Below are 12,389 nucleotides of genomic sequence, written 5' to 3'. Positions count from 1 at the left end.
GGGCTGCGGCGTGCCCGCGGTGCTGCGGGGCGGGTGCGCGGGCAGCGCCGGCTCCCGGGACTCGCTGGCCGCCTGGGTACGGGAAGGGGCAGCGCGGTGCAGGACGCGATGTATTTGGCGGGGGGCAGGTAGCGTGCTTTGCACGTTCCACTGATTGCCGGTACTATGAAAAAAAAATTATCTTTCTGCTCGGCTGAAGCGAACGGGAGGGGCAACAAGAGCCTCTCGCTCCGGGAACGACGTGAAGCCGGGCAGCGCCAGCGAGGGGGAGCCCAGCAGGCTTGGCCGGGGGCGGGGAGGGGGCTCACGGGAAAGAGCGGGACCCCCGCCGGCGCTCCCGAACCGGCCAGTCTCTGCCTCCAGGTGCGCGGCAGCCGCCAGGTGAGGGGTTACGCCGAGGTGGCTCCTCCCGTCACAAGTTCCACGCCGGAGCTCAGAAACTTTTCCGAATTAAACTTTAGAGGCAGCTGATAGGTTGCTCTGCCGGGTTTCTATCGCTACGTGCGCAGGCACACACGCGGCAACCTCCCGGCAAAGCCCATCCCCATCCCCTTCTCCCCCGCACAGGACCTCCGGCCGCCGGCTCGGGGACCGGGCACAGGTGCGCCTGTCGCCGGAGCTGCTGCGAGGCCGCCGGCCGCAAAGCCCCGAGCGCAGGTGAGCGCAGCCTTGCCGGGGCTGCCCGGGCGCGATCCCTTGTGAAGGGGAAGCGCCGGGAGCGCCTGGCCGCGAAGCGCCGCCGCCCGCGGGAGTTTGGCGGAGACGGAGAGTTTGCCAGGCGGTGGCAGCTAGCTGCAGCGGGGCGTCCCCCGGCAGAGAAGAGGGGCACGGCAGCAGCCTGCCTCCGGCTTCGGGGGAGCCTTCAGCCCGCCTGTCGGCGGCTCCGTCCCGGGAGCCGAGCGGCACGCTCCCTGCGCTCCCTGCTCTCGAGAAGCGGCAGGGCGCCGGGCGCAGGGAGGGGGACGACGGCAGAACTCACCCGGGCTCCGCGGGACGGGGCTGGGGCCGCTGGGGCCGCCGCTGCCGCCGCCGCCTGGAGGTGGGGCGGTCAGGTTTTCGCTGCCGGCGGCGCTGAGGGGCCGGCGCGGTACAGCACCCGCCGCCGGAGAGAGGCGGCGGGGCTGTGCTCGGGCAGACAGACAGGCTGCCGCTGCCGGAGGAGGACGGTGCTCCTGGGGAAACAACACCCTTAGCTCCCCCCCTCTCCCCGGCGCGGGCGGTCTGTTCGCCTTTGATTGCGAGGCGAGGGCATCCTGCCCCCGCCGCTCCCCCCTCCCGGGGTGGCTACATACAAAGGCTGCTTTCCAGGAACTTTCCAGGAACCGCATCATGTGACAGGACCCGCTCCGGCGCCTCCGCCGCGATCGGGGCCAGCCGGAGCCGCCGCACCGAGCCACCGCCCCTGTCACGCCGGGGCAGCGGTGGCCTGACCCCTCCCTGCGCCCCCCCCCTTCCACCCGCGGAGCCGCGGGAGCCGCGCGGCGAGCAGGTCAGTGGCCGGGGCTGCTGAGGCACCGGCGCGCGAGCGGCCGTTGAAGCCCGCCGGCGGGCTCCAGCAGCCGCCCGCGCGCGCGGCACCTCTCGAGGTAACTGGGCGGGCGCGGAGCGCGGCACCCTCCCTCTGCGGGGCGGCGGCGTGCGGGCGAGGGGCGCCCGGCCTGCCCGGCGCCAGCAGCCGCGGGCACCTGAGCGCGGCGGCCGGGCCCGCCCTCGGGGCCGGGAGCGCGTCAGGGGCCCGTGCCAGGAGCTCCATGCCAGGGACTTGCGGCGGCCGAAGCTCCTGGGACACCGCACCCTGCTCTCCACCCCCCTTCACCCTCCGGCGCTAAATACCTCGTTGCTACAAACAGCCATTACCAGCCGATGCGCGCGCCGCTTCTCCCCCCCCCCCCCCCGCCCCCGCCCCCCCTGCGATTTTTTTTTATTATTATTTCTTTTTTATTTAATAAACCCAAAGCTGTTTTTTGGCGTGAAGATGATTGATTGCACCGCGGGTGCTGCTCGGTATCCAGCCACCTTTCGCCGCTGCCCCGGCGGCCTCGAGCCGACTTTAGAAAGACAAAAAAAAAAAAAAAAAAAGGAAAAAAAGGAGGGGAAACAAAGCAAAAGTAGCCGTATTGGTCTCACCCCTTTCCCTGGCTGCAGGTCGGGGCTCCCTGCAAATTGCACGGCGGTGCTTGGGGGAGAGTATTTTTCGGCTTTGACGGGAGAAGGATTAAGAGATGTCTTTTTCAAGTCCTCAGGAAAAAATAATATAAAATAATAATACAAAATAATAGCTTTACAAATCGTGTGTGTGTGTGTGTGTGTTTATTATCAAAGAGAAAAGTTAGCCTGTATTAGGCTGGACAGTCTGGCTGAGGGAGCAGGGCAGCACCGGTGTGCCAGCTCCCGAGCACGGAGAACGCTCCCGCAGGGGCACTCTTGCCTTGGGTAGCACTCCCCAGAAACTTCTGCAATTCAGCATTTCTTTATAAAGAAAAAAAGGGACCGTGGAAGACAGTTCCTGAAGGCTTTTGTAATAGATATTGCAATTTTTAAACGTAAGGGGATGAGTGAAGAGTATTAGAATTAATAGCTCTCTTAAAAAATAAGTGCTGTATTTAGTAATTAAGCAGATTCATTTGAGAAAAAAAATTAAGTGAATTGGTCAGTATGGTTTCATCTGTTTGTAATGCCTGGGTGCTTTTTAATTTAATTTATTCAGTTTATGAAAAAAAAGGTGGGTTTAGTCACTGACAGCACTGCAGATTTAAAATGAGGTCTGAAGAGAAAACATGGTCTTTCTTAAGCATTCTCAGAAATAGTTTAAAACAATTTAGGTCTTGAAGGTCATTCTTGTTCATGTTTTCGTCAGTGCAGTTCGGATAGCCTCAGATCTAGCCTCCAGTGATTTGTGGAATCCTCACTGACTTTTAGTTGGATAGATGTGAGGAGGGGAAAGAACATGTCCGTGTACTTCGAAATTTAGTTTACTGTTCCGCTACTAATGATGTGAGATCTTGCGTAAAATCTTACTTTTTCAGAATTGCCCTAGTTTCATTATATTCAGAAGAACAACAACAACAAAGAATACAGATATATTTTTTAACTAAATAATTCCATATATGTATATGCAGTCACAGAGCTTTTGCTCAAAAATCTTATTTTGCTATAATAGAGTTGAAATTGGGGATATTCCTTTAAAGTTCACTAAATCGTCTTGGAGAAATGGAATGCATCTTGTCTACATGCAAAGCTGCTTTTTTACAGCTTTGCTGTAGTTCTTTTCCCGTTATTTATTAATGGCATTTTTATGTGGATAGTATCGCAAGACTTCCTTTGCTTCTGCTGTTTATTCGTCACTTGAAGTCATAATAATTTGTTTCTAAAACCACAGCTGGCTGCTATAAAGGCAGAGGGAGGAAGACCATGATTTATGTGGTGAATGAGAAACAAGAACAGAAGAATGTAATACATATTTGTTACTTAAAACTTCAGATATTGTCATGAAAAAGGTAGCATAAAAATTACATAGGTAGTGTATCAGCAGAATCTTTCCTAAACAGAGTTCTGTTGTATTTTTTAAATGAGAATTTAATGTCTTTTAAGAATAGTACTAAAGATCTGATAAATTTACAAGAGTAATGAATTTAAAACTTAAAAACTGCAAATCGATTTGTAAATGACACTTTTGGCACCTCATAAGAGTACTTTGGTTCACAGTTACCTTTATTCTGTGGTATGAGACTTCCCTAAGTACTATGGGCTCGGTGGAGTAAGTTAGTATTTTAGTTTCTTTCAACAATGTTAGTTAGCTGGTTTTCTCTTCTGTCTGCGTGAGCCTTTCACACAGTAACAGGGGAGAAAAAAATATAATTTTTAAGGGTAAGAAAAGGTGATTAAATTAAATTACTTCTGGGATTATGGGCCACATGTGGTGCATGAAACTAAGCTACTTTTTAGCTTCTTTGGCATTGGGATGTTTAATACATGCTTGGTCTGCCTGAAGTGTTTTACTGTATAAAAAACTATAATGGAGTAGGAGATGTGAAATGGAGAAAGAGAAAAGCAGCAGCAGACATTGAAAACTTAGCTTTCCATCATGTAAACAAAATGAGGTCTTTTAATTTGTCATGTAACAAACAATAATTCTTCTAAACAGAGCCATTAATATGAACAGAAACCTAGTTTATACAAATGGGGATTAAACATCTCTAAGTGCAGTTCAAACCAAGTGCTTTATTTATTTTTAGTCTTCATGTTTTGGGGGTAGCGATTCTAGGACAGATACTGCCTGGATGTATGCAGTTAGGAATGTTTGTGAGCCAGTTTTAGAGGTGTATTATCTGAATGGAGATGAAAGGCACAGACTTAAGGAATCTCCGATTTCTTTTCCAGATACTTTCTGCTGGGCATGAATGGTTTAGTTTGGGCAGTATATCATCCATGTAATAGATATTTTTAATAGAGCTTTATATTAGTAGTGAAAACATGAACATTTAAGAGTTCTTGAAAATCAGAAGCAGAATATATTACATTTCTGTCTTGATTTCAAATGTGTATGCTCAAAAAGAGAAGGAGAGGGACAAGTGCATTTAATTTTTATTTTTCCTTCAGGCAAAAATCCTTTTCATGACCAAGGATGGAGGCAACAATGTTTTTACACTCATGGGAAGTGCCTGTTGCTAGAAATTATTTTCACTTTATTCCTGAAAAGTATGCCAAATTTACTAGACAGTTAGCATGCTGGTTTATTTATATAATATAATGTGAGTGGAGTAGGGAATGATGCATTTTTGGCCCAGCTGATTTTGCTAGATTTGGTCTGATTTGCTGAAAAGTTTTACTGATTTATTTAGCTAGATTTATCTAGCTACCTGGAAGAATACAAGGGGCCTCTCCTTGCTCTCTGCTTCCTTCCTTCCTGAAGATGCAGCACAGAATATCCATTATCCATGACATACCATTTTGGTCAGATAAAATCTGTGTTAGTTAAAAGGCCAGCTATTGCTTATCACATATGTCTTATTTATTGACCATATTTTGGCAAATGTTTACCTGAGCTGATCTAAACAGCAGTGTATAACTGCCATGGTTCCTCCCTGTCCTGTGATTATAGTGGTCAGGCAGCATGTCTGGTTCTCAAGCAGAGAAATATGAATATTGAGCTTTTATCTCAAGCAAATGAGAACAATTGTAGCTCCACACCACGAACAAGGTCCCCAGTGTGAGACCTGAGAGAATTTCTCACTCAGCAGTCAGAAGGAAGGTTTGCTTATTTCACAGAGTTCCTAAAACATCATAAATATAGCAGAGAGAAAACAAGTATTTTCATAAATGGGATCACTTTGCTCTTTCCAGCTGCCCCGAGGAACAGAATGTTTTGATGAAATAAATTATGGTGTATACCAAACAATTTTACTCTTAACCAGCTGCCACCTTATTTCCTGCCATTTTTACTATTCAGATGTGAATGCTTTATCTTTCTTGAAAATAGACACTTAGTAAAGGAGAATAATAAAAAATACAGTGAATAATTTCTGTAAATCAGTGGTGTTCTGAAAGAAAACCAGCACTTGTAATTTAAAAGCAAACCATCAAGAGATGGTACTAAAGAGCAGTACTTTGAAATAGCACCCAGATTTTTTCTTTCCAAGACAGCTGAGAAAAAGAAGGATCGTTTTCTTTAATTCAGTGGATAGGTAGACAGATAATCACCAGCAAGCATGAAACTCTGACCATAAAAAGGTGGTATTAAAATCCTTCTTTCATCTCATATGTGCTTTATACTATTGAAACTTACGGTAGCATCTAAAGGCCTCAACTGCATTGAATAAGAGGTTATCTAGACATACTTAGGATCTTTAATTCAAAATATTAAATGTAGTGCTTTTATAGTGTCTCTAATTTACCATTTACAATTTACAGTAAAAACAAAACATAAAAATAATTTGGCTGGACTTGTTAAGGAAAAGTGGAATGTGGTGACACAGGGTACTAAGTATATATATATATAAAAGATAATTTATCCAGCAGTTTTCACCTTATGCTATGTTAGGCTTCTTTATAAACAGCAGAAATTTGGTCTGTCACTTTATTATTTTGTGAATTATCCAATTTCACTCTGACTAGAACTAGCTAAATACTGCTGAAAGTTACCTGAGGACAATTTGTAAAATATACATGCTTTGACAGCATTTTCTTCCCTATCACATTTCCTTTTTATGAACACGATAGAAAAAAAAGAACCATTTTGATAGCAGTCATTTTGAACTACTAGGAGAATATTTGCTATGGATTTCAGTTTTCAGATTGTAGTATGAGATGCCATGACTGTAATACTTGTTTATCTTGGTTTTTTTGGCTGAGAAAGTGTGTATAGGTGTATATATACACATACATCTCTACATACACATGTTCAGAACCATGCTCTTTGAAGTTCTGGATTTTTGGGAAATTACACTCTTGTTTTTGTTTTAGAAAAATCCTAAAGATAGCACAGCTGAAAGCACTGTGAAATCTTGCATTCTCGTCCTAGATGCTGCCAGAAAAAACAAGCCTTTTATGCTTGAGGAGGCTTGAGATGTTTTCTTGCCAGTTGCGAGTCCTACTTCCCAAAGAGAGCAAGTAATGTCTGTGAAAAAAGTTCCTGACAGACAGCATGCAGGCAGCTCTCCTGTGCTCTGCCAATCCATAAGTAATTAAAGTTCCTTTGTTGGCAATGAGTCAGTTCTGAAACTAGTAAGGAAAATTAAAACAGGTGATGCAGTGGCTGTCTCCAAAGGAGGGAATTTTGAGTGCAAAGTAAAACAAAGAAGAAACTGGGTTATGTTTCTGAATATATGGTCTCCCATCAGAAAGATCAATTTTAAATCACTGTTCTAGTTCCTACATTAAAGATGGTTTAATTCACCCAAAGCTATTTGGCCTTGGGGATGAATTCCTACAATTAAGTGTTTATGATTGGAAGTGCTGCCATGGAAAGCAGACAGATGAATATCATTTCAGGAGTACAGTGAATCATTAAATGAGTTGTAGAACCTTTTCCTGGCGTGAGCCACTTCTAAATTTCAGACTAAGGCTATAATAGACTTCAGCAGAAGGCCTGACGTGTTGCTGTGTTTAGGAGTTTCAATAACAGGATAATCGACATGTACTAATGTGTTTATATAATTTTAAACTGCTTGCAGTGAATTGAAAATCTGCTGCCCATGGTACGTTTATATGCTGCTTGGATCAAATAAATTTTTCAAATTAGTGCGTTAAGTGTCAGGTAATGGCCTTAACCTCCCTCCCCGACGACATGTTGGCCTCTTTTGGCTCAAGGTAGGCACGGCTGCTTTCCCCACTTCACTATAAAGAGAGGCTGGAGGTGGGATGTCATACAAACCTGAAGAGATGACAAGAAAACAGTGCTACCTGCCAGCTACCTCCGCTCTCTCTATTTGTGATGATTAACGCTTTTTTTTTTTTTTGTGAGGAAGGCTCAAGGCATTGTCCTGTAACTGACTGGCATGTTGGGAGTTCATAAACTGAAACACAGACCTGACAGACAGACTAGCATTTTTGGGGCTCAACCGAGGAAACAGCCACAGGGCTATTCTTCCTGGTTAAGGAAAGAGCAGTGGTCCACAGCTCGCCTTTTCTTGGCACTGCCTGTCCATTCCCAGGATTGTTTGACCCTGCTGTAAGTGTATTTGCCAGGTTTGTGGAAATTAAAGCTCAGACACTAGTAGGTAAAATTGGATAGAGTGCTCGAGGAGGTTGTGTCTCCCCTTATACTGTACCTGAGGCATCCTTCCCCCTGGCTGTGACAGAGTGCTGCCAGCAGCAGGGATGAGGAATTAACGCACGCATCTCCTCCTAAACAACTGGAGCTTTCCGTCTGGTGTGTTAAGAACAACCCCAGTTTCAGCGTGGCTCAGAACTGCTGTCGTTCAGGAGCAGCTTCATTAGCTGTTTGGTCGTGAGGTGGCAAATTCTGTCACGGGGTGGGGTGAATGGTTGAGGATGAGAGTAGTAACTCCTTCAGCCATCTGATTTTAATCCCTTACCATATGTGACTTGAAGTCCTTAGATGCCCTCTACTGCCATACACCAGAATTAACAGATGGCTCTGTGTAACCAAATTCTGATTTGCTGGTTTGTTATTATCTCTCTGTCCTTGTAAATGAATGGGGGAGGGGAAATAATATCCACAATTATTATAAAATATGCAAAGCCTTTTATAAAGTGTGAGTTTGGGCTAGACATCTTTCCTGACTTTCAGTGCCATTACCCCATATTTCAAAATTTTAACCCTATTTTTAGCATTCTCTTCAGAGCTCACTTCTCTGATAAATTATCCCTCCGGGAATAAATTTGATCCAGAAAGATGCCTGAGGCACAGCAGAATTTTTCCCCAGCATTTCAGGCCACATTGTGCTGGATGGAAGGGAGCTGCAAAACCTGCTGCTGTAGATCAGTCTGTTCTGGGAAGGAACTAGAGGATGCATTTAGCCATCAGATGTCTCATTTGCGTAAGGCAGAACAGCAGGCAGGAGTCTGTATCTAAAATGGACCCAGAATGAAATTTCTGTCCCACGTTTGCCTGCATGATGATAGTTTTTGTGTGCTGGCAGGTACAAAGCAATCCCAAGTCAAGCAGAGCTAATCCTGGAGGGAATCACTACAGGCTCCAAGAATCAAATGTTTCTGCAGTGCTTGAGCTTTAGCTGTGTTGGTTTCATCGGTTCCTTTCCCATTTATAAGGAAAGCCGGGCAAAACAATCACACCTTTAATTCCCCAGCCCAGGTTCCTACTGCTGATGCTGATTTGACTGAGTGGGTTTGGTCCAAATGAAATTAGCAGCCACATCTCACGTACATTTTTAAACATGCCTAACCTTTTCTGAGGACAGTCTATTACTGTTTATTTTACTCTAGGTGGTTGCCAGTGATGTTACTGATAGAAGCTGGCATGGCAGGAGGGAGTGTGAGCTTCCCAGTGGAACACGTAACAGTGGGGATCTGCTCCGGGTAAGCGAAGGGGGACACGTACAGGGGACATGCAGCAGGGCCTCTGCCAGGCTAATAAAAAGGTAAAGCCTGGGTTCACTGAAGGGGTGAGCTTTCACACTGTGCTTTCTTTTCCCTCCAGCACAGTCCTTCATGTCCAGGCACACTGGTCTAGAATACGCTACCTACATTTTTCGGGACCTTTTTGTTATTTTTCCAGAACATAATCTCAAACTAACGTAAGTCCACAGCAAAATCTTGTTGTGAATGGGGACTTTGTTCTGTGAGACTATTTCTGAAAATGCCTGGCTCTCTGTTAGTCATTGCATAAAAGACTGAAACACGAATTTGTTCATATGCTTTAGCTTTCAGCACATGCATTCCTGCAACCCCTCCTTTCTCCAAGAAACATGTGAAGCTCTTCAAGTCCTCCTGGCAGGCAGGCTGTATATTGTTATGGTGGCAAACCTGTGAGGCTATACTGATTTACACCACCCAACATTGCATATATTTCTACTAGATCTGTATTTTTCCAATTTCTTCATGTTCTTTCAATGTCTTTCCCTCCCTCCCCCCCCCCGCCCCCCGCCTCAACTATCAGGGAATGTAATCCTGCATTCAGAGAATGTAAATAACAGCTGTTTCCATTCAGTTTGCATTTATACACTTAACACTTCAAAATAGATTATTTCTAGGAGCTTTCATAATCTAGTCAAAATTCCTACATAGTCAGAGGTACTAGTGCGATGTTATGAAATCCTTTTGGACTGGCTGATGGAAAAGATGCAGCAACAATAAAAATCCCCAAACGACTGATCAATTATGCTTCTGATAGTTATACTTCAACAATCAATTGATGCGTATCTTTTAATCTCCTTGGGCATTTTCAGGATCGGTTCCTTGGGCTGTTCTAAGGGGGCAAGAATATGCCAGGTAAGGAGATGAACTGTTAAAAAAATCTGTGCTGAATTGGTAGCATATTTTTAGCAAAATTAATTTATCATGAGTACAGCTGAAAAGGAAAAAAAAACAAACCACCTGGCAAGCTACTTAAAGCGAACAGCTCATTTGCCCGTGTCACAGATTTTTAAATAAATAAATCCCTTATGTCCTGAGAGTAACTGAAAAACAGCTCTTTGGGGTTTATACCACTATTTTCTTTTGTTGACATTTCACTAGCCCTGAAATGGAAACACAGCATTTTCATTTAGTAATGCCTAAATGAAGATTTTAAGAATTATGTCCAATTACTGTTTTTTTCTCCAGAAAAATCTGAAAGCCTTTCACCTCATTATTTTGCCAGATGCCTCAACTTGAACCATTTCTTCAGATTTCTTTGATCCTCTGAAGGCTGAGAATTACAGAATATTGACATTTAGTGATCTTTGGTATGGTTCATTTACTCTGATGTGGACTGTTGAAGAAGTTGCTAAATTCTGATTTTCTTTGAAGTTACAGAAATGTACTTTCTTCTGCATATTTAATTTTGTTTATCCAGAAGAAAAACAGTTTTATTTTTACAGGAGTCTCAACTGGGACATCTCTGAACTGGATTAGACAATCTCGATGACCGAGTTGTTTAGGGAACAGTAATTATGCATGTGAGTTGCTGTTTTCTCGTCTCAATAAGCCCATACCAGACTCAGTCAGATTTAGTAGTCCAAACAGTCTGAGCTCAGGTTATCTGTAAAAATGATGTGGTTCCCAACTACCTGATTTCAGAGGGCAGTCTTGCCTTTCTAATAAAGTCCCTGATGCCAAGAGGCTTGGCTCATATCCACACTAGCTGGGGCTACTTCCCTCTAGAGCAGACTCCTATATCCACATCCCACAGTACTCCCTGGATTCTTTCTGGTGCCCCTACAGACCCAACATGTAATTCTGATTTTTTGGTGTATTGTACAGTTTGAAGTATATGAAATTATGTGAAACTATACTGCAGCCTGTGAGAACGGTGCTTTCCTAGCATGAAACTGAGGGTACACATTATACATTTTGGGATGCAGTAATGTTTGAGGGTGTACCATCAGCTTGAGTTTAAAAGAGCACACAAGGTCAAGTCAGACAAGGTGTGATCTTCAGAGCAGTGCTTGTGTGAACTCTCACTGCAGGTGTGTGCAGCCATTGCTTTAAGGAGGGCTAGGTGGAACAGGGGGAACTAACAAAGACTTGTGGGTATCAGCAGCTGGAGCTTGAGCTTGTTCCCCAGCCTGCAGCAGTAAGGACTGCTCAGAGGGACCCAGAGCATCAGTCTGCTGCTGGGGGCCACCTCTGGCCGAAGTAAAGTGTAGACACAGGTATTTTGACTGCAGGATAAACACTTCACTCAAAAAAATAATCTAAGGCTTCTCATGTATCATTTCCATAAAGTCATGAATTAAAATCTTGGTCATATGGAAGCAAAACACTCACCCAGTTCCAGCGATTCACCGTTTTGCCCTCAGACTGGATAAGGACTGGCTAAGCACTGCGTAGGTACTAACCACAGCTGCTCTCCATCAGGACCACCACTGCTCTTCTCTTCAGAGACCATTGTGTCACCTTTCAGCCTTACCAGTGGCCTCTTTGGGCTCATTTCAAATCTCTTTCTTCAACAAATACGGCCACATAAAGTCAATGAATTGTAACACATGCAGCTAACATACAGCATGTTTATTTTAGTCATTTGAACATACAAATATATGCTCTAGAAAGGGAATTTCTCTGTCATTTTTTCTTTTCTCTGCTTATGATGAACTTACCATGAATTTTGTTTGCACTGTGCCTCTACTCTGAATAGGAAATCCTTTTCCTTAATCCAATTCTAAAATTTGTGGAACTTGCTGCCACCCTCCATTTTCCCATCACTGAATGCCAGGATTTTAACAGTATGAAAAATGGCCTGGGGGAGTGGGGGGTTTACAAAGATACAAAGTATTCTTGAGAAATAACAAGTGAATCCATACTTAAACCAGTCAGGATTAAAACCTACAAAATAACAAAAAAATATGAGAAGGCACCTGTAGGCTTATACTACTGTATCCCAACCAATTGTTAACTTAATTAGGGGTCAAAGAAAAATTTTCCCTGGCATTAGTTTATTATTCAGTTGAAATCCTCAGTGTCTCAACTAAAGCAGAAGGTGAAGATCACTGCCACAGCACAGCTCTGATCCTGTGCAATTCCTACAGATGTTGACTTTAGAAAAATGCTACTTAGCTTATTATTTGTTTAAACAAATAAAGCATAAATCTGAATAATAAGAAAGACTAGCAGTGTTTTAAGAAACACTAATCTTTGCATGCAACTATATAGCTCAGTTTTGTTAGCATTAGTGAGTAGGAAATACATGTTTGTACAGGAGGGTCTTTAATACTTTAATTGTTTACTTAGGTTAATTTTTATTCTGTGTGATAATGGCTTAATGCAGT

General features: G+C 44.2%; 1 protein-coding gene across 23 annotated transcripts in view; it reads left to right on the top strand.

The window, feature by feature from the left end:
• LOC308066278 (uncharacterized protein) overlaps positions 1-12,389 on the top strand; it is a 78,130-nt gene that overhangs the window by 54,463 nt on the left and 11,278 nt on the right. Inside the window, exons 1-5 of one of the 23 annotated variants that reach the window (XR_013929103.1) lie at positions 1,349-1,489; positions 8,908-9,218; positions 9,870-9,912; positions 10,283-10,367; positions 10,503-11,483. Coding sequence is in view for 7 of the 23 variants with exons in the window: in XM_080393344.1 (XP_080249470.1) it covers positions 8,908-9,062; positions 9,870-9,912; positions 10,283-10,327 (243 nt within the window). In the remaining 16 variants the exon portion in view is untranslated. Of the gene's footprint in view, positions 1-1,348; positions 1,587-8,907; positions 11,484-12,389 lie in introns of those variants that run through there. The other 22 variants (XR_013929106.1, XM_080393342.1, XR_013929100.1 and 19 more) reach the window with 22 other exon arrangements.

This window comes from Falco punctatus, assembly GCF_963210335.1.
Source record: "Falco punctatus genome assembly, chromosome: 6".
NCBI lineage: Eukaryota > Metazoa > Chordata > Aves > Falconiformes > Falconidae > Falco > Falco punctatus.
This window is presented reverse-complemented; position numbering and strand designations above follow the sequence as displayed.